The sequence below is a fragment of the Saccostrea cucullata genome, unplaced genomic scaffold (genome assembly GCF_032062105.1).
Source record: "Saccostrea cucullata isolate Sc308-1 unplaced genomic scaffold, CSIRO_AGI_Scuc_v1 ctg4870, whole genome shotgun sequence".
In the NCBI taxonomy this organism is placed as follows: domain Eukaryota; kingdom Metazoa; phylum Mollusca; class Bivalvia; order Ostreida; family Ostreidae; genus Saccostrea; species Saccostrea cuccullata.
The window spans coordinates 18,392-40,683 of record NW_026930567.1 but is presented as its reverse complement, the minus strand read 5'-3'; the positions used below and the strand labels follow the sequence as shown (position 1 = coordinate 40,683).

Below are 22,292 nucleotides of genomic sequence, written 5' to 3'. Positions count from 1 at the left end.
CACCTTTCCGTACGAGTGACATAGGATACATATACACGTATTTTGTTTACTGGGTCTTAATTGAGACGGATCAATATCGTCATCACACTTCCTTGATATCATAGATATAAGTTACGAGAACAGTAGTCTTGTCTGTAGAAAATAAACTGGTAAGGAGGAGAGGGTTTCCTAAATGTCATATGTGATTGATAATGGAATGTTGCTTTACTCCATTCTAGGACTTTTGAGCCGAATAAAGAGATCATCCACTTAAGGCCAAGTGTCGTACTTTTGATTCATGTATAGCTGCATTATTCTGCATTATAGCTGTTTATTTGCACATTTAAACCTGTATCATCTACGGAGGTACATAATTGATAATAGATAAGAAAACTTTCTAGTGGTCATAGTTATTGTGTAAGAGACACTTATATGTGAAGGCCTGGATTTGAGGTTGGGATAATTGTCGTTTTTTTCAAGAGCAACTGACCTGTGCTTTGAAATATCTTGTTGTTTTTGTTAACTTAAAGGTTGGGCTAAATATTTATATCGTAAAAGAGCTTCCTAACAGAGTAAATCGTCAACTGTAAAAGTCGCTTCTCGTAAAAATCCATTCGTAAAAATTGAAAGACAGTAGCTTAGTTTTGAAAAAAAAAAACTTCAGGGAGATTTTTTTTTTTGATTTTCTGATCATCACAGATCTTACTTTATTCTAAATTTTAACTGAGTGACACACATAAAGACTGAATCATTACTGTGTCGAGGAAAATGTCATTTTGTTGGGACCGACACATTATTACCGCTCATGGAGAAATCTATATTTATATATAAAATTTAGTGCATTTCTGTAGAAATATAATAAAAAAAACATCAACCATTTTCTAAAACAATAGGCATTTCAGCTGCTAAATTGAGCTGTGATGAGTGAAAAAAATAAGACGATATTCACATTCACAGAACTCTTTCAATCTTAAATAACTTTAAATTGATTGATTGATTTTATATTGTTTAACGCCGAGTCGGCAATTTTTCAGCCATATTTCGGCGGAAACTTTAAATTGAATTCATTTTAATAGAACAATGAATGTCTCCGTGTGTTATCCTGCTTGTTTGCTTTAATGACAAATGGATTGGTACAAAGGAACCATTTCTAAATATATCTTTTTTTTTTTTAAAATATGTATTTAACAAGATAATTAAGCCCCCCCCCCCCCCTGAGCTGCACGATTTCCGACCCAAAAGTGCTTTTGACCCTCCTTCTTTAAAAAGAATTCCACTTGTAAATGTTTTAATTTTAATTTCTTTGTGCAAGACTACATAATTCTTAAAAAGAAGAATAATTGGAATGTTTTTATTTATTTTCAGGACCTTCTTTTTTGCACTGCATTCCGACCTAGGGATTACTTTTGTGAAGTTAGACCTACTTATAAAGTGACAATAAGAATAAACTTAAATCTTCATTTCTGTTAGGCAAAGAACTGCGAACAATAGTATTGTTCACCTGCCTACCTCTAAGTCAATTTTCAAAATTTAACATATTCGATTGATTTTTTAATATGTTTTATAGATAATTATATGGATTTTCATAAAACATTACTTATTTAGGAAAACAAAGATGGATAACTTTGAAATTTTGGTAAACCTTGTGTTTTACCATGAAATCTCGGTAAAGATTACATGTTCCCTATATAAAAAATGGATTTCATTTTAGTTAATTTAGAATTACCGATACGCGTGCATGGATACCAACTGCGAATTAATATGAAGCAGAATTTGTGCATAATCTTATGCATGAAAAGAAGAAAACACTTGCTGTTGCCTTCAGCTCGACATTTAGATATATCGACGAGGTATTGTCAATTAATAATTGTAATTTCCATTCAAATGTTGATACGATATATCCTGGTGAGCTTGAGATAAAGGATACCACAGAGTCTGACACAATCTCTCTTATTTAATTAATTACCATTTTTTCTTGTATCTTGAGTTAAACAACATGTATTATTTCAGTAATATTTTCGGCAATCGAAATCCACGAGCCTGAGGTAAAAGATACCACAGAGTCTGACATATCTCTTATCCGCTTCATATTTTGATATTTACTCGAAAAAGACGTTAATGGTAATCTAACGACCAAGTTCTATGATAAATATGATGATTTTAACTTTTCTATCGTGAACTTCCCTTACTTATGCAGCAATATACCTACATCACCTGCATACAGAATTATATTTCTCAATTCACTCGATACACAAGATCATGTTATACGAATAAACGATTTTTACAATGAGTTTAATCATTGACAATTAAACAAGTTAATGACACAAGAATTTAAACAATCTCGTTTAAAGGCATCATTTTGTAAGTTCTGTGGTGGATACAATGACCTTGTCAGCAAATAAAATTTATTATTAAGTCAGTGACTCAAATGCAGACTGACGTTTTTGTTATTGATTGTTAGTCCATTATTTATACAGTGAATTGCTACGGATTTTTCCATTATTTCCCGATCATGACAAGGAGAACACAATGACTGTGACTGTTCACTTCTCTATGGCACCTGATCCTACATCTAATTTTTTTGTAGGTCCAAGCTTGTTTTGCTCCTATCTTGTATTGTTTTATGGACTTTTGGGCTTGAATAATGTTCGTTTTTTTTCATATGTGTCACTTTAACTCGCCGCTTTATTTTCCCAAAGTCCAAAACAACAGAGTTTTCACTAGTGTAAAGAAGGTCCTTAAACTAATATACCTTTATCTTGAACTTGTGAAAAAGAAACAGCAAGAGAACGGGAATACTTTGCGCGCTAAAAATATTCGATCTCAGGTGACACTGGGGAAAACCTAGGAGACCATGTTTTCGAATACTGCATCGTGTCCAGGCAATAGAAATGATTGGGAAAATCAAGACCAGCACTGGAATTGTTCTAAAACGAATAAAGTCTATCATTGTCTTTTTGATAATAATGGAAATCTAGGAGAAATATGCCTCAGAGGACCCCCTGCACAGGTTCAAAAAAGTAAGACAACTAAAACGAAAGTATGTTTACCACGTATTTATTTGATTCAGAGCCTTCATTTATTTGCTAAATATTGAAAGAAAATTTTTGATACATATAAAAAATAGCAGGAAATATTTATAAATTAATCTGAGAGACTGATCTAATGAATATGTATTTGAGTGACTTTAACAACCAAGCTCTAATGTATAACAAGAACAAAAACATCGAATGATTTTTTTTTTCTTTTCAGACATTTGAAAACATTGTTTCCTACTGAAAAAATATACACTCATTTTTTGCAGATTTAAAGAAGTTATATCAAATGGATTTATCGTTTGTTTATTACTACTTTATAGTCTTAATTAAAATTGCATTTTTGTAATCTTGAATAAATAAAAAAAATGTTTTTCTTCCAAGATTTCTGCCCTCAGTACAATCAGGTGGCCAGAGATGTAACTACTGTTCTTTGTGATAAGTCAGCTGGGTGTCCCAATAAGTCATTTTCTTCCAATGAGGTATATAAATGTGAGTATCAACAAATATATTCCATCGACATTTAATCATAGTATGAGATATATTTCTTTTAAAAAGTTTAATGTATTAAGATCTTTAAATTTATTCAGGAAAGCTTAATATTGAAAAAAGTTAATATCTCATTAAAGGGGGAAAGACAGTTTAATATTAATGTCTTTTTAAATTTTGATGCTCCCAGATTGAGAGATCAGGGGCGTACATGTATACTGTTTCTCTCTCATACGTCTGTTTGTCCGTCTGTTGTCAACTTTAATCTTTTGAACCGTACGAGATAGACTTGATATTTAAAACGTATACTCCACCAATTAATTTCTTTCAAATGAATCCAAGGTCAATGACTTTATGACCTTGACTGTGACCTATATGCGTGACCTAATACTTTTTTGAACTTTGTTGTCGCTGGGTGCATAGTGTTTCACAATCACATCTAGTTTTTATCCTATGTCCGATCTGTACAATATGTGTTTTAAAGATGTACAGTATGTGCCTTTAAGCTATCAATATATTAGACTAAGTTTCACTGCATTTCCATCCCAAACTAGTTGTTCTTATACTTATCCCACACAATACTCAGGGTAGAGGTGTTCAATGACCTTCACCCAATTTTATATCTTAGAGGACAGTATAAAAACAAACTCTGTAAAATATAAGATTGGGCATATTTTCTTTTCCCTTTGTTTTATCTGACTGATAATGTATTTTGATTTAGGCCTAGAAAAAAATATGTTTGTTTCCGCTTTCGGGCTGAAAAAATATAGGGTAGGTAGGTAGGCAATTTTTTTTAAAATTTTTTTTTTTGGCTTCATTAATCAAAACGTGTATAGTAGTAACATTTGTGAGTCTAGTGATGGGGAATCGGAAAAAAATCAGAATCGATCATTGGTAATAATCGGCTGGGCATATCGATTAATAATCGATCATAATCGAAATTTTGAACTTTAATAAAATTAATATAGAAAAGTTGAAACTTATTCAGATTTCTGTCAGACTTTTACAAAAAAACATTCACTTAAATAAAATATTCAAAAATGTTAATTGAAATTTCTTTTATAAAAAGTGGAAAATAATATTTTGTTTACTTTAAACAATATAAGACTATATAAGACTATTGAAACAGAATGGGAATTTATTTTATTTTTTTTTGTAAAGTCCATACAAAGGGTATTTTATTGATATTAGTCCCACCTTTCATTTAATACATGTATATTTTTCTTAACATTAGTTTTAATTAGTTAAAATAATAAAATTGCAAGTGTTAAAAGTAATTATAAAGAAGTTAGACTTGTATTTATGATAATAATTACGTTTAAAGATTGACTAGACTAATTATGTTTTCCTTTGTATAGTAAAACCTTGCAATATTAGCGTTTCCTGGTATTAGTCTAACCCCATATTTAATCATGGCGGTAAAAGTATCAACAAGACACGGAATCCTTCCATGTTTTCAACGTTTATCACTACTTTTATGCTCTTTGCACTTGGATTTGGTAATAAAATTAAATTATGGCAATTCTATTTTTTGTTAGCGATGTCGGCGACATTTATTTTATAATCGATTAGTAGCATCGAACAGCTTCTAACGACCGACAATCGATTGTCGGCGACAATCGTTCCATCACTTTTAATGACAAAAGAAATGGTGTTTTCAAGCATTTCTGTGAGTTAAAACTTATAATAGAAAGGTGATCCAAACTTCTTTCTGTCTTGAAAAGCTTGCAAAGTTGGAGACTATAATTCCCTGGGTGAAATCTTGCACATCATGGGCCAAAAGCATTAGAAAAATATTTAGGGTCGGCACTATAAATTAGGGTCGGTCGGGAAAGCGGAAACAAACATATTTTTTCTAGGCCTTAATACTTTATTGGTAAATGCTTTGTAGACGATCAAAGAACAAGTTCGGAAAGACCTTTTTTCGCCCCTTGTCAATGCTTGCCATACGAGGGTTGTTCAATAAATAATGTCATCGGTGCTTGGAAAGAAACAAAAAAAAAAAACAACGTTTTTCTATGATTTAGTGATGAGTGATATAGCGATTTCACTTAGATATTCTCTTTAAATTAAAACACATGTCCGTAACATTTTTTTTAATTTCTAATTAAATTTAGAACACATTAAAACGACACTTAGTATACTGGAATGAAGCAGATCATGTGATTTCCTGGACTTTTTTCTTTTTTCTGAAGGTTTTTTTACGTTTGGAAAATGAAACAAGTCAAATGTTGAAAGATCTGGCGAATATACTGTAGATTCCTAATTATACGCAAAAAATATTACTCGCTTTTAATTTTATGGTGCTGAAGTGTATGTAAATTCTGTTGATCAACTGTCCATTCGCGAATTATATTTCTCGCGATTTGACGTGAAAGACCCAGTTCACGATTAAAAGTACTCGCGACAAATAAGGATTGTACAGTAGTTGGTATGACAAAACATTAACTTCCTTTACTCTGCATGCCGTCGCTTTCACTCGTTTTTCAATATACCGTATATCAGGTTTTTTCCGCGTCATGTTTTTTCCGCGAATCAGAACTTAAATCAGTGTATCAAATTTACGCGAATCAAATTTTCACTATTTCAAAGTCCCAGTGATTATATTATTAACAATTGTTTAAGCCTATGAAGGAATGGGATGTATAATGTAAAGTCATTAAGCTTCAGTAACTTCACACGGGTGAGAAATAGATCGACCGACCTTCACCTCGTCAATTTCGGAAGAGCCGCTCAGCTGATTACACACCTGTGTTGCGTACGAACTTTCAAATCCACAGATATTATTTTTTAAGATTTAAACAATTATAGGTCATTTACTGTTCCAAACAGACTATCAGCTCAGGTATAATTAGTTTAATAGCTTCTCGCAAGGAAAGTGACCCATATAATTAGCTAGCTAATTAATGTCAATTGGTAAACAAACAATAGGGGTTTGTACCTATTACCGGTATCTTGCGCTTGTCCTCTGATCCCGCTATTTCTACCCTCTGCGATATAAGCATTAAGAAATAATTCTACTACAAGAAGAAAACTTTGTATTCAATTTACGCTGTTTTATTTTCCGCGTTTCAGAACTTGTCGCGAACAAAGCGGAAATTGGATACACGCGGAAAAATCCTGATATACGGTATAGGGCCACCTTTGAGTATTAAACTTTTATACTATTCAATATTTCTTTAAAACAGTGTGAACTACCCCCAAAATAATGTTTATCAACTTTGCTATGTGTCTTAAAGTCAATCAAACATACTCAGTGGTAATTTGTTGAATTTTTGCATTGTTGCAAAGTAATTGTTTTATGTCCTTGTCACCAAGGACGGTACCCAGTTTTGATGCCCAATATAACATTTTTGTTCATTGAAATCCATCTGCTCGTGTGTCTATGAAACAGACATTGGTGGCTGTAAATTTTACATATTTCGGTTAATATTTCTTTGGGATTCTTAACAAATTTTACATCAGCTTTAATGAAACCTTTAATTTTACTGCTGTTTAGTTATTCTTTACCTTTCATTTTATGCAGTGTTTAGAATAGCCCCTGTTTTCTACCTTCCCACAATCAAAATACCGGTATGTGATGAAAAGTAGTCACATAAACTGTTATCAATTTAATAAAGATTCAATAAATAGAGAAATTCAAGCTTAATGTCATATGATTTCTATGTTGTATGTCATAGAGCTAATGACATTATTTACTGAACAGCCATGTAACTCCAATTCCAAAGTGATAGCATTCAAATCTAAATGTAAAATAACAATATTTCTCCACAAGACATTTTTTTTCTTTTGTCCCTCTGAAAAGGCTTAAATAATGTCGAGACGGCGCAAAGAAATTCACAGTCAATCCATTATCCTTCGTCCCTATTGTGATTATATCTAATACATCACTGATGAAATACCGAGGAAAGTGTATGCGTTATGATATAAAAATTCTAGGGCAAAAGTACAGGTCACATACGTCTGTACCACCCTTGTTTTGAGAGATATTTTCTCCCACCTTAGTCCCTATCTCACAAATTAAACTTGATCAAAAATTGTCTTTAGCTGAAGCTGTATGTAAAAACTTGTAACATTTTTTTTGTTTAAAAGCAATAAATATCAGAAGTTCACAGATCTAACAAATTACTACGAAATAGGGCTATTTCATGAAATATGTTGAAAACAGTATTTAGAGAGTTTTTTATGCGCCCGGATTGATAGATCCGGGGCGTATATTGTTTTTGTCCTGTCTGTTTGTCTGTTTATCTGTTTGTCTGTTTGTCTGTTGTCAACTTTAACCTTCGCCAAAACTTTTGAACCATAAGAGATAGAGACTTCATATTTGGTATGCATACTCCTCTAATAAAGTTCTTTTAAATGACATCAAGGTCAATGACCTTGTGACCTTGACTGTGACCTATATGCTAAAAATAGCTTTTTCAACTGTTTGTCATAACTTTTGAACCATAAGAGATAGAGACTTCATACTTGGTATGCATACACCACTAATAAAGTTCCTTCAAATGACACCAAGGTCAATGACCTTGTGACCTTGGCTATGACCTATACGTAAAAATAGCTTTTTCCACTTTTTGCCATAACTTTTGAACCATAGGAGGTATGGACTTCATATTTAGTATGCATACTCCACTAATAAAGTTCTTTCAAACAACACCAAGGTTAATGACCATGTGATTTTTTTATGACCTATATGCTAAAAATATTTTTCCACTTTTTGCCATAACTTTTGAACCATAGGAGATAGGGACTTCATATCTAAAAAAAAACCCCACAATTAAGTTCTTACAAACAACACCAAGGTCAATGACCTTGTGACCTTGACTGTGACCTATATAGTAAAAATAGCTTTTTTCGAACTTTGTTGACGCCGGGCGCATAGTGTTTCACAAAAACATCTTGTTTTTATATTGGTTGACTTAAATTATATTTTTTTAAATATGATTTAATATATTTCATATTATTTCTAAATTAAGAATGAAATGAAATAGTCAAACAATTTAAAAAACAATTAATCTGTGGATAAACTAAGTACGAAAACCTTTTCAGAGCTACCACGTAGAATTTGCCAGAGGTAGTGTTTTTTTTTTTTGGGGGGGGGGGGCTGTTGTCCGCCCAGTTTTTCACCAAATATTACGTTTTACATTTAAAACCCTTCATTGAAAGGCTCGATGTCCCATTTCTTTGGTTAAAATTAAGTTAAGTGAATTCAGCTAGGTACTGTATGCAGGGTTATTTTCGCCCTTTCACACTTGAAAACAATTTTGTCCTGTTTTAAATTTAAATTGCCGTATCATCGTTTTGTTTAAGAAAATAAAATGTATTCTTTTAATTCATCCCGTTTTAAATTCGCCCACAGAAGGATAGGGCTAAAGGAGCAAAATTAAAACTGGTGCGAAAATTCCCCTGTATACAGTATATAATGTGTGGTGCATGAAAAAAAAAATTTAGGAAAGAAGTTTGAAACTCCCCTTATCCTTCAAAGTATACATGTAAGCCAAGAAAAACAGATGCGTTTATTAAACTAATGCCCCCGTTTGGCAACATAGCGAAAGTAAACCTTTCTCAGTTGCAAATCGAATTAGTTAGTACCCAAAGTAAGGCCTTTGACCAGATAGAGCCACCTGTTCAAAAGTTATGACCAAGGTTGAGGTTGTTAAAAGGTAAGTCAAATTCCAGGGTCAAAGTCAAAGGGTCAAAGTTGTTGATTTTAAACAAAGGTCTTGTCACAAGGATAACATTTTTGAAGCATTAAAGCCTTAGTTTGAACTGTTCAAAAGCAATGGCCAAGGTTAAAGTTTTTAAAGTAAAGGTCAAAGGGTCAAAGTTGTTGGTATCCTAGGAAAGGTATTGTCATAAAAATTACGTATGTGAAGATGAAAAGCCCTAGCCTTTATCTTTTGTAAAAAGTATTGCCAAGGTTAATTTAAAAAAAAATACTAGTAGTTTAATCTAATAAAGTCAAGGTCAAACTATCATAATTAGTGGTATCCAATGAAAGATCTTGGAAGAAGGATATTGAGTTGAAGAGTGAGCATCCCCTGCTGACCGGTCGCACACGCCGTGTGTTCCTTGTCATGATCGGGAAATAACGGAAAAGTCCATCTTCACTTCAGTGTATAAATAATGGACTAACAATAAGCATGAAAAACGTCATTCAGACTCTGTGGTATCTTTTATCTCAAGCTCACTAAAGATAGGTATCTATCTTTATATAGATAAATCAAAAGAAATCAAGGTACAAATTTGAACTTCTCTTACAATTACAGTACTTAACTAAAGCTTTGGCCTTACTTTCATTAACCTGTCCCTATTGGGGTGACTTGATAATATATACGCTTTACACATCCTTATTATTTTCAGATCCAGTTTGTCTACAGGGCATGTGAGTACCTAAAACATTTTAGTTAAAGAAAACCACGGACGGAAAATCTATTTTTCAACGAATCAAACTGATAAAAATATAAAAGTTAATGATTAATGATAAGGAATGATTTAAACAGAGATAAATAATTTGTTGATATACCTGACTTAAGTTAGTTTACCTTTACACTGTGGGGCATCAAAAGACTGTGTCTGATGGAAAATATTCCCCTTTTTGTGCGTTTTTAGAAACGAAAATTAAAACAATGTTCTCAAAGTTTCCAGCTTGGCACAGTGGTAATAATGTTTTCTTCAAGAGTCGCGTGATAACCAAAGTTGTTTATTTTAAATCCGTACAATTTTAGATATACAGATACTACAGAGAGTCAAAGACCAAGTACAATAAGGTATGTAACGAAATATCTAAGGTATGAGGGAGCAAAAGTCTGGAAGTCTCTGCCAAATAAAGTCAGGAAATTCACATCTTATAATCAATTTTCAAACTACATTTTAACTTGGTGTGGGGAACTAATTTATATATGTAGACTCCAGACCTTTATACCTCATACTTAACGTTTCCCCCTTTGTTGTGTAACTGTTTTCTGGTTTTAAGGTATGATTTTACTATATTAGTGCTATCCTACATCCCTCTTCACTTATTTTATAAGTGCACAACCTTTGATGTATAATTTTGGATGTGCTTTCCTATATTGTGTTTTTTATTTCGTCATTTATGTTCCATTTTGTTCAAGAATGATTTTTCTCTTATATATAGGATTAGGTACATTTTATAGTTGTCAGTAAAACAGCTCTTGTTTTGTGTTAAATGTTTATAGTCCGACTATTAATACTTACTTACTTACTTAAGGGGCAATATCCCTCTGCTCCAAATTTCAAGACTTTTTTTTTTAAAAATCCAGACATTGATTTTCAGCAACAACTATAGCATTGAATTCAAATGGAAAATAGTTTGAAGTATGAAGCGTTGCTTACTTTTTCAGAAATGAATAATATGTCAAATCATGATGTGAAGAAAATTTGATATGGTAAACAGAAAGATTAATTATTTTTTATCTCACAATTAAATTAGAAATATGAGGTATATATAAAAATAATATTTACTATCATACCTATCTAATTCCCATTAGAAAACATACTGAAGCGCTGCTTTTTAAATCAGAATAACAAATTGTTTTCTGTGCATGTAAAATAACACGCATCCATAAACAAGAGTTATCGTTCCATTATCGCCCTTGAAAATATTTTTTAATGAAACAAAATAATAATTAAATTTTTATAAACAATCCTGCATCTGAAATTTCTGTACAATTAAAAAAATTATACTTAAAGAGATAGAGATTTCTCAATTAACACTGTTTAAAGGAACTGAATATAATTGTTTTAAGTAAACTATTATAAATAATTAATAAATATACTAACAACAGAAACTAGGAATCAACATTTGTACCATAGAATAGGTTTGTTTGAGTTGACTATAGAATGGTCCTTCTGACTGAAATTTGTAAACTCTGACATGACAAATCACTGAATTTCATGACAAAATGTCTGAAAAAAGTTACCTTTCTTGTCAGAAAAGTTATCTCTCTTATCAGAGGGTTATTCCACCTTAAGAAATGCTGACTTTAAACAAGATTTAAAAAAATTAGTGTATCTGCAGGTTGTCTGTTTTGATCAAAATGTTTATCGCACTCAGTGCGGAGGTAACTTGGAGACGTATAAACACCATATACAGGTGATAGAGGAATACTTTTACATACTTTACAGAAGATGAGTAGAGAAGATAAAGTCATCTTGTTTTTGTACTATTTAATTGCAAGTTGTTTCATTAGAAAGAGGGAACAATTGCAAAGAAGATTTGTTCTTAATCTCCTTTATTTGATTTACTAGTTGTTTTCTTGAATCTTAAGTTAAACAACATACATTATCTTAGTGATATTTGCCGCAATCGAAATTTATCATTGAGTCAAATGCTGATTGACGTTTTTCATACTAACTGTTATTTCATTATTCCATTCCATTAACGGATTTTTCAGCTATTCCCCGATCAGGACAAGGGGCACACAGAATGTTTTTTTTTACCATTTTCAGAAACTTAATAATAATACTGCATTTAGAATATATATACATTATTATTTACAAAAATTACAAGAAATATACGGAAAAAAGCATTAAAATTTTGAGATCAATTTCTTTAGAAATGCTTAAAAGGTCATAAAAGAGGGAGGTGGACTCTGTTATGTATTTTGAGTTTACTGGAATATACGAGCGTACCTGTATTAAATATGAAAGAAGTTTTTCATCGACTGTTTATGTTTACTTGATTATATTGCATTACAGGCATGAATTGTTATTATATCAGAGTTCTGAATGTACTTAATGTGAAAGTGCTAAAGGTTCTTCAATCTTTGAATTGCAAAAAAGATAGTAAAATACTAAAAGTTTATATTCAATGGCATCAATTATGAAGCAAAAGTAGTAAACTTTGCGGTATTTTACGAAATAACAATGTATATAAAATAAACAGGCGGCCGTGACCAGGGCTTCTTTGTAATGATGCAACTGGGCTTGTAAATACAACCTGAAACGATAAAATGGTGTGACCACATATACTTGTCTGTATTAGAAAAATCTGAAAAAAAGAATAAAATATATATAAAGAATCATATATACCCTTTTCCATATCACATCCTGTATCAGCCCGAGACACCAATATCAGCCAGAGGGCCACAGGCTGAGGGCTGATACAGGATGTGATTTTGAAAAGGGTGCGTTTTATTGTTTATTACATACTTTATAATAAAATACAGTACACATCAGGTTGAGAAGAAAATAAGTAAATAATCATGCACGGACTTCTCTAATGTACATGGTCTATTGTCTCATACGGTTTGGGTTTGTGTCTACTTCTAATTCAAATGTGTCCGATCCGTAATTTAAAAATTATCTCTTATTTGTCAATTAGATTACTCAGTATTCTTACTTTCAAAAAGTTAAAATTAAGAGAATATGTACCCCCCTGCCCCCCAAGAAAAATATAAGTGTGATCACAAGTACCCTATAGAAACTATATGTAATTTTGTGCTTTATAAATTAGTAAAATAAAAATAATAATAATAAGTTACTAAGGGTGTGATATTGATCCGTATAAGTCCCGCAAATTCATATCAGCACTGCAGGGCTGATACGTCTATTCTGACGTCAGACATATCGCATATGCAAACTCCTTTATCCCGCTTCAGACAGATTTGTTAATTGCTGATTGGATAAAAGCTGATCACATGACGCCCTGAAATTACCGTATTACGTCTCCGTCGAGGAGTAATATGAAAATCGGGCACGCGATTCCGTTCGCAGCGTTGTTATTGTAAATAAAAATGGCGGCTAAGAAAAGGTTTACGTAGGTAGTTTAGTTCAAGAACTATGTGCGGTATATTGCATATATAATTGCCCCCACAAATGTCAAATTTTGGAAACTTCCTGAAATGTGCTGAATTCAATAAATTGTATGAGAAATATAAATTAACAGAAAATATTAAAGTGTCAAAGCAGTGTATTCACAATTTTTGTTTTTATGACGTCACAAACTAGTCCAATTTCATATCCTTTTTCAGAAAGAGGACAAAATGGACAAAATTTCAACAATTTTAGCTTTAAAATTTATAGAGCGCAAGTTTGTTCTGGAAGAATATTGCCATATTTCATTTATATTATCATTCTACACATTATATCAAAATATTGATCCTGAACACACATGCGCTCGGTGACATTTACTCAAAATATCGACGAAATATTGTACATTTTTCTGTAAAATTCATAAAAAAAATGAAATTTACGTCATGTTTGTGACTTCATTACGTACATATGGCGTCATTACTTATGAAAATATTCAGTGCTTTGAAGTCGTCGTATACTCCTCTGTTTTAAAAACATTTCTTATATTTACATCTTACATGTTTGGAAGCACCGAAAATATACTCAATATTTGAATTTCTCGCTGTCCTTTATTGTTATACTTTTACTAACGTCGCTGTAGCCCTATTGTGACGTCCCGGTAACACACGTTTCTCCGTGTATATGTCTACGCGTGGGTTTACACGAAAATGATTTTCAAATCAATTTCACAGTTGGCTTAGTAGAAAACCACACAGCGAATGTAAATATTTAGATATATCTCCATCAAAGTTTGATTTTGGGGGCAAATATTGCATGGTTATTACCGAATAAAGTTCTTTCTTGTTATCGTAACGATATTTTTATAATATGCACAAACATTAGGGAAGGAAAAACTTCAAGAGTACTGTACAACTATATATTCAAGAAGTGGTGTAAATCAGATGTGGATACTTAAAAATTCTAAAGAACTTTTGTACAATTTGAAATCACAAGCCTTTACAAAAATCAACAGCTTAAAAACTTACGACTTTTCAACTTTATACACAACAATTCCCCACGACAAATTAAAATCCAGGCTTTTTGATATCATTGACAGCTGCTTCTTCAACAAAAATGGAACTCGTAAATTTACTTACCTCGTCATTGGTCATTTGAATAATTATTTTGTTAAAACAGATTCTGATTGCACACATAAGTACTCTGAAGTTGACATCAAGAAGATGCTTGAGTTTCTGATTGACAATATTTATGTGGTTTTTGGAGACCAGGTATTCCAACAATCTATTGGAATTCCCATGGGTACAAATTGCGCTCCGTTATTAGCAGACTTAGGTTCATATTCATATGAAGCAGAATTTATGCAAAACCTTATGTGTGAAAAGAAGAAAACACTTGCTGTGGCCTTCAACTCGACATTTAGATATATCGACGACGTATTGTCAATTAATAATGATAATTTCCATTCCTACGTCGACACGATATATCCTGGTGAGCTTGAGATAAAAGATACCCCAGAGTCCGACACTTCTGCTTCATACTTGGATATTTTACTTGAAAAAAACACTAATGGTAATCTAACAACCAAGCTATATGATAAACGTGATGACTTTAACTTTTTTATCGTCAACGTATACGGAGTATATATATTTCAGTTGATTCGATACGCAAGAGCATGCTCTACGTATGAACAATTTCTTAAACGAGGTAAATTATTGACAAGCAAGTTGATGAAACAAGAATATCAACAGTCTCGTTTAAAGTCATCATTTCGTAAATTATATGGTCGATACAATGACCTTGTCAGCAAATACAATTTATCATTGAATGAAATGCTGACTGACGTTTTTCATACCAATTGTTAGTCCATTATTTATACACTGAATTGACGACGGATTTTTTCCGTTATTTCCTGATTATGACAACGAACACACGGCGGGTGTGACCGGTCGGCAGGGGATGCTCACTCCTCCATGGCACCTGATCCCACCTCTGATGTTTCGGAGGTCCGTGTTTGCTCTGCTCTTATTTTGTATATTGTTTAATGGACGTTGAGATTGAATACTGTTCGTTTTTTCCATATCCTTCTTATATTGAAAAAGGTCTTCAGCGGGACAATTTCGTAATACAGCTAGTTAGTGACCTATTAGTATTAGGTCATTAACTAACTGTGTAACTAATAGTATTTATTACTAAGTATGTAATAGATATCAATATGAATTAAATAAGTAAGATGCGTAAATTCATCGAAACTGAATAGTAAATGGATATATTAATATTCATGTATAGTATTCGTTCCACTGTAGAGCGGCCACAAAATATATAACTCTCTATCCTTGTACATGTAAAGATTGTAGTACCAGTTGTTCAAGATGATTATTTATTTGCAGGAAAGCTAGATGGCATTCAATAAAAACAGAAATGGTCGAGTAAGACAAACGCAGTAAACATAAACACACACACCTGGGCATTTACACATTGACAACACAAACGTAAACGCATACAACAGATATACAAACTTCAATGAAACGAACGAAATGGAACGAAATACAAACTTAATCCGTAACCCATTACGATAAACTACTCATAAACCAAATATCAGCCCACAATCTGCTAGTCTCTAGAAAAACTTTTGGAAAACGAAATGGAGCAGACACTAAGGAAGTGAAACAGACTGGTCTCGGAAACGATGGTTCACGTACGCGTCTTTTGTCTTTCACATTTTATTAAGGCAGACAAGTTTACTTTCTTATATAGACAAGTACTTTGACCATTGAATATCTTTCTGACTTGTGTATTCACCTTAAAACTTAAATACAAGTAACTGTAAAACCCTTATTGAAATTTTGAAGAAAAGAATTTTCAGCCTGGTAAATTACTTTACGTGTACATGAATTGGCATACTCAAAGTTTAGAACAACCCTTGGAACTGGAGTTGTTTGCGTAATCAATAATTAGCGCTACCCAAGCCAGTGTCACACGTATATATTATTCAAAATTAATATAAGATTTCCTAGCGCTATTCATGAATTAGCACATTGTTTTCTGCGCCAATGCCGCTAAAATATGAAGCCCGTTTTTTTTTTAAGTAAAACAACAGTACTGAAGGGGTTGCATTTTTGATATTGTTTATAACAAAAGGGTTCACATTTAATGCTTTCTGGAAAGCTATCCTTGTGGAACATGTATTAATTCTAGTGGAAATTTGTTCGCCAGTCATGATGTGAGCTAAAACCAGATGTGTGAAATATCTGGAGGAGTTTTACCAACAATTCTCTGTAACTTTTTAAATGAGACAACGAACATTATTCGAGCTTTAAAGTTCATTTAACAGTACAAAATAGGAACAAACCAAACACGGACCTCAGAGATAGGATCAGGAGGAGTGAGCATCCCCTGCGTATTGGTCACCCAAACAGTGTGCTTCTTGTCATGATCGGTAAGAAATTGGAAAATTCGAGGACAACTCAGTGGATAAATAATGGCCTAATAATCAATATGATAAAAATTCAATCAGCATTTGACTTAATGATAAATGTATTTGCTGACAAGATTATTATGTCCACTTGAGAATTCTAAATGATGATTTTAAACGAGAGAATTCACAAATATATGAACGATTGAAGACATTCAATCTTCACAGAAATTGAAAGGAAAGAAATAATTACAAAAATACTGTGTATTTCAAATGTTTCAACTTGGTTTTTTTTAAATATTAGGGTGTATTTTTTTTCGTCGCTCTGTATGTAGATAAGTCAAGATAATGAATTAAAAAAATGAAATGACAATACATGCATATGAGCATGATTTAAAATGTTTACTTTTTGTGTGTCTGTGAAGTTCTGTTGTGCATGATGGCGACCCCTCATCTCTTCTGAGGCTATATATAGGCGTGGCTGTCGGGGTACTTGTCCTCCTTGTCCTCGCTCTGGTAGCTGTTGTGTGCCACTGTTACAGAAAAAGAATATTACGTGAGAAAAAAATTGATTACTTATATTAAAAAGTTGTAAAGTGTTTCTATAGATTTTTTTTCCTTTTGACGTTACATTCACAAATGATAAACTCAATCTGTGACAATTTTCATTGATACCAATTGCGACCTGTACAGCTGTATAAAAGCATATTTATGTAATACCTGCTTGTTTACATATTATTGAGATCTAAATAACCTTTCACTTTCTTCCTGGATAAAAATCACAACTCCATATTTGTGTGAATTGTCATTTATTGAAAATGACAATGAGTATTAAAGAATACAATAAATGGGGAGATCAAAAAACCTTATACAAATATTCTTTTACATAAACAATTAAAGTTGTGTAATGATCTCCCCTGTTACATGTCAAATAATGTACGAAATAACAGAAAAAATTGTAAAACATATATACATTACAACCAAAAAGTTGGCGTTCAAAAATAAAAACAGAAGCCCACAAAAGGCAAACCACGTTTGCAAAAACGCCAACCAAAGTGGACTAGCCATCTAAGGGTAGACCACACAAAATGCACTTATGGTTTTGGTATGCAGACCAATATCAACACTATTTTGACACATAGTTTTTGTAAATCTTAACATACAAGAAAAAAATATGTAAACAGTTAAACAATTCACTCTGTTTGTAAAAAAGGATAATTAATCCAGATGTAAATTTTTGGAGACTAGCTTTCAAAACATTGCATTTTGACCCTTACATTACATTATTTATAATAGCAAAACATGAGGACCAGCAGGCACAGCTGGAAAATTTGGGACTAGATTAATACATTGCACTACACATATCTGTGAATAACAAGGCAAAAAACATTTTCCAAATATAAACATCACTATATATTTACATGAAAACCTGTTTGCACAGCAGTTCACTACTGACCTGTGTATAGTTTAAGACACCCAGCAGTTTACTTCTGACCTGTGTATAGTTTTAGTTACATAGCAGTTTACTTCTGACCTGTGTATAGTTTCAGTTGCACCGCAGTTTACTTCTGACCTGTGCACTTGTAATAAATGGTTTTTTCAATCCCCTAGCAGTTAATTTCTGACCTGGTGGGTTGAAAAAACACCACGTTTAAAGTTCTTGCATATTAGTAGTTAACCTGTACTTACTACTTATTCCAACAAAGATAGTTCTGCATTTTGATAAAGTTTCTATATTTTAAAGCTTTCGAGGCGTACATACTTACGAATGGCATCTGAGTTCCATCGGCCCATTTTTTGAATACTGTTTTCCGAAAAACCTAACTTTGCAGCATGTGTAGCTGCTCCTATCCTGAAACTATGGCCTTTGTACAGAGCAGGATTGAGACCAATGAATTGAATTGTATTTTGAAGATGTTTTGCTACAAAAGAATATGGGACTGGTTTCCCCCCAATGAACTGGTAAAGAGGCCCGGTGTGATGACCAAACATATTCACATATTCATACAAGGCATTCACGGGGCACATCATGTTGTTGTCTTTTAAGGCCTTCAAGTGGATCTGGATGAGGTCCTTTGTTTTATTTGTTTTAAAGTGTTTTAAGACAATTACAACTTCGATGGGTGAGTTCTCGTTTAGGGTAAATGAAATATCTTCTCGTTGGATGACTGTGCTAGCTAGACTTTTCGCCTTAACTACTACTTCCCCTAGCCGTAAAAATGCATAGACAGAGAACAGAGAACTGAAGCCCTTGAATTAACTTGTGTAAAATGGGACCTGTGATTGGTAACGTGAATCTTTACACGGGGCTAAATGGTAACAGCCTTGCATGACCTTTTTTACCAGAAATCTATCCCATGGGTCTGTTGTCCCAAACAATTTATGTACATAACTAATTGCTGATACATCGTTGCAATGCTATTTGGAGAATATCCGTTGTCAAATAAGTAAGAAATATACTTACATAATGTAGATGGTGAGACAGGCAAGGATTTGATGGAGGGAAATGTGCTCACTAGCATGTCCCATGATCTTTTGTAGGCAGCGCTTGAACTCTTTGTAAGAGCTTTTGACAGAAGATTGCAAGCTGATGAGTTCAAATGTTTAAACTGGCTTGAGGGATTTGTGTCGGCTGGCGGGTTAAGTGAGGTGCAGACTGGAAAGCTGCCTGAAATTGAAAACGGGAGAGGCACGATCAGCAGTGATATTATGCTTTCCCGGATTGTGTTTTGCTCGGAAATGAATGTTGTTTTCTAAGGTTGCTAAAACTAAGCGGCGCACTAATCTCATAATTGTTTTGTCTTTTGATGTTTGTTTGTTAATGATTTGTACTACTGCCATATTGTCAGACATGAATAGGATTCTTTTATTTTTGATTTTGTTCCCCCATATTCCTATAGCTAGTACAATGGGAAATAACTCTTTGACTGCTATTTGACAATCATTTTGTAAAAAGTCCAAGTGAGATGCAAACCACTCATTACCTAAAATCGCCGCAAAGCCCAATGACCCTGATACATCTGTGTAAAGGGTAAGGTGATCTGTGGACAACCACTTTTGCGGAAGAAAAACTGACTTCCCGTGAAAGCAGCTTATGAAAGATAGCCATGTTTCCATATCTGCTTTTGTTTCCCTAGTTAAGTGAATGTGTGATGCAGGTTCAGTTACTCCACAAGTTAGATCAATCATGCGTCGGAGAAAAGCACGCTCTGGAACCACTACTGAGCACGCGAAATTGAGTAAACCAATCAGAGATTGAAGTTCACGTAATGTAGTTTGATCTTTTTGTAAAAGTTCTACCAAATGCATTTTAATCTTGTTAATTTTGTCCGCTAGTAGCCGTGCTTCCATTTTGTTGGAATCAATTTCAATACCATAGATTATAATTTTTGTAGTTGGAGTCTGTGTCTTTGACATTTTGATAGGGACACCAATATTTTTGCACAGAAAGAGGAAATTTGTTAAGTCGTTCTTACAGCTTTCAGAGTTCGCAGGTCCAATAAAGAAGAAGTCATCCAGAATATGTGACATTCCCCCAACCCCGAATTTTGACTGTAGTATCCACTGTAGAGCTACAATGAATTTTTCAAGTATCTGGCAAGAACTACTTGCCCCCATTGGGAGACATTTGTCAAAGTAATATTTTCCTTGCCAAGAAAACACTAGTAAATGATAATCTTCTGGGCAAATTGGAATGATTCGGAATGCATCTTCAATATCGGTCTTTGCCATCAGGCACCGAAGGCCATGATTTTGCACTAAATTTATAATCCAATCAATTGAGTCATAATGAACTTCTGAATTTTCTTTTGGAATATGGGTGTAAACAGAATTTGTTTTTGGATAAGAAAGATCATGAATAATACGAAATTTTCCTGGTTCTGATTTTGGTATGACACCTAAAGCGGATGACACAAATGGATCGAAAGGAGGGTTTGGGAAAGGTCCTGCTATACGATGGAGCTCAAGGCCCTTTTGTATGTAATCTTGTATGATTTCTGGGTGATTTTGAGCTGATTTATGGTTTTTTGACAAAGACGCTGTAGGAGTGTTTTCACATCCCAGGGAAAATCCGAAACTGAAACCTTTTACCAAATAATCTCTCAATTGGTCATCATAACCCCTTAAATGGTCATTTAGTTTGTTTGCCTTTACTGGGGTTGGGAGAGGTCCTATCATGTTCAGATTTTTCTGTAGATTTACATTTAATTTTGGGGTGATTACCTCTACAGGCTTGGCAAATGAGGGTGAATGGACAGGGAGTTGACTTACATTTGTTACCTTGGTTATAGGCGAAGCAGAATCTGACCCCACCGATTCTCCCCACCTGTTTCCCACGAAAAGGCTGCCCATTAGATTGTTTTGTGGAAACAGCTAATGATTTACCACGTAGTTCCTCCACTGGCTTTTGCCACGGAAGGTCTACTGTCTCCCTTAACTTCCTGAAAGACTCATCGTATGATCGCCACGCTGAATCCCCATGAAGTTTTTGTAGCTCCCTTATGAATGACATGTACTTAAGCAGGTGGGGAGCCTCATTGGGTTTCTGTTGTATAACGATACACGTAAAAACCAGAAACGCATCTGTCCATTGGTTGATGGACAGAGGCGTTTTAGACTTTCGACTATGTTGCAAATTTATTACCCCTGGTGTGATCAGTAAGGTCACTGGGTCTTCCTCTTGGTGCGTCAAGAGACCACGCAAATCTATAAATTCATTTGACCATATTTTTGACTTAATTTTGTAAGGTACGGTTGCACCAAGAGGAATGCCATCAGTGATTGATATGTAATTATGTTTTATTGGGTGCTGTGCCTGCTGGCTCACCTTCAAATATCCTAGATACTAGTTGTGACACAGTTGCTGTTGTGTCAGCTTGTGACCCTGAGGTAGCATCTTGTGTCCCTGATGTAGAAGCTTGTGACCCTGATGTAGAAGCTTGTGACCCTATGTAGAAGCTTGTGACCCTGATGTAGCAGGCTGTGATGACATTGAAGCTGTTGTATTAATCTGTGATATTGTCATTGATGCAGAGTCTGTTCCTGGTTTCTTTCTTCACCAGTCGACTGAGGTTGGTGCAAATTTTGTTGCCGTAGGATCTCTGCGGCGAGTTTTTGATAGTCAATGGGGACTTGGTCTGGTTTTGTGGCCCCCGAAGCTTGATTTGGCTTCCGACGTTTTGCGGATGGCGCTTCCATACCCTGGCCGTCTGTCTGTTTGGAAGTCTTTTTCCTAGGCATGACTCCTACAAAATGATTTCACTGTTTTAATAAACTATGATATGTCTAAGCTAACCTAAGATGTGCCTTATATATAATAAGGCAAACAGATATTACTTCTTCTCAGGACTTAACACATCATTCTCAGTGTGTGTCAAGTCCGATATATCATTGATAACTAATCAAACTTGATATTTTTATCTCTACATAAATTTTGGAACCCTTTGACTGCATATGTTATTAATTACTCAACTCAGATGTATGCACCCAGATGTTTGAGATCAAAATTTATGTAAACTTTATTGCCAATAACAAAATATTATATGCACTCTGCATATAACATATAGGCAATATCAATTGTGACAACAACCAAAGCATAT

At 33.6% G+C, this 22,292-nt stretch overlaps 3 protein-coding genes across 3 annotated transcripts; 1 reads left to right on the top strand and 2 right to left on the bottom strand.

Moving 5' to 3' along the window:
* Positions 1–2,822: 2,822 nt before the first annotated feature.
* Positions 2,823–15,710, top strand: LOC134229121 (uncharacterized). Its single transcript, XM_062710838.1, has 5 exons — positions 2,823–2,999; positions 3,399–3,506; positions 9,867–9,888; positions 10,232–10,273; positions 15,668–15,710. The coding sequence occupies exons 1-5, from the start codon at positions 2,834–2,836 to the stop codon at positions 15,708–15,710; spliced, it is 381 nt and encodes a 126-aa protein (XP_062566822.1). The 5' UTR covers positions 2,823–2,833.
* A 3,622-nt stretch (positions 15,711–19,332) lies between these two features.
* LOC134229120 (uncharacterized) lies at positions 19,333–20,424 on the bottom strand. Its single transcript, XM_062710837.1, has one exon. It carries the CDS (start codon positions 20,422–20,424, stop codon positions 19,333–19,335), a length of 1,092 nt encoding a protein of 363 aa, XP_062566821.1.
* Positions 20,425–20,471: 47 nt separating this feature from the next.
* Positions 20,472–21,933, bottom strand: LOC134229119 (uncharacterized). Its single transcript, XM_062710836.1, has 3 exons — positions 21,785–21,933; positions 21,552–21,690; positions 20,472–21,520 (listed from the first exon to the last, which is right to left on the bottom strand). Exons 1-3 carry the CDS (start codon positions 21,931–21,933, stop codon positions 20,825–20,827), a joined length of 984 nt encoding a protein of 327 aa, XP_062566820.1. The 3' UTR covers positions 20,472–20,824.
* Positions 21,934–22,292: the final 359 nt, after the last annotated feature.

Excerpts from the sequence above, each read along its gene's own strand:
- LOC134229121 (XM_062710838.1), top strand. The coding sequence starts at position 2,834 with ATGTTTTCGAATACTGCATCGTGTCCAGGCAATAGAAATGATTGGGAA. Across the intron at positions 3,000-3,398 it reads CCCTGCACAGGTTCAAAAAA|ATTTCTGCCCTCAGTACAAT; the intron begins GTAAGACAACTA and ends TTTTCTTCCAAG. Across the intron at positions 9,889-10,231 it reads CCAGTTTGTCTACAGGGCAT|ATATACAGATACTACAGAGA; the intron begins GTGAGTACCTAA and ends GTACAATTTTAG.
- LOC134229120 (XM_062710837.1), bottom strand. The coding sequence starts at position 20,424 with ATGGCAAAGACCGATATTGAAGATGCATTCCGAATCATTCCAATTTGC.
- LOC134229119 (XM_062710836.1), bottom strand. The coding sequence starts at position 21,933 with ATGCCTAGGAAAAAGACTTCCAAACAGACAGACGGCCAGGGTATGGAA. Across the intron at positions 21,691-21,784 it reads CTCGCCGCAGAGATCCTACG|CTTCAATGTCATCACAGCCT; the intron begins GCAACAAAATTT and ends TTAATACAACAG. Across the intron at positions 21,521-21,551 it reads AAGCTGACACAACAGCAACT|GTGAGCCAGCAGGCACAGCA; the intron begins GTGTCACAACTA and ends GGATATTTGAAG.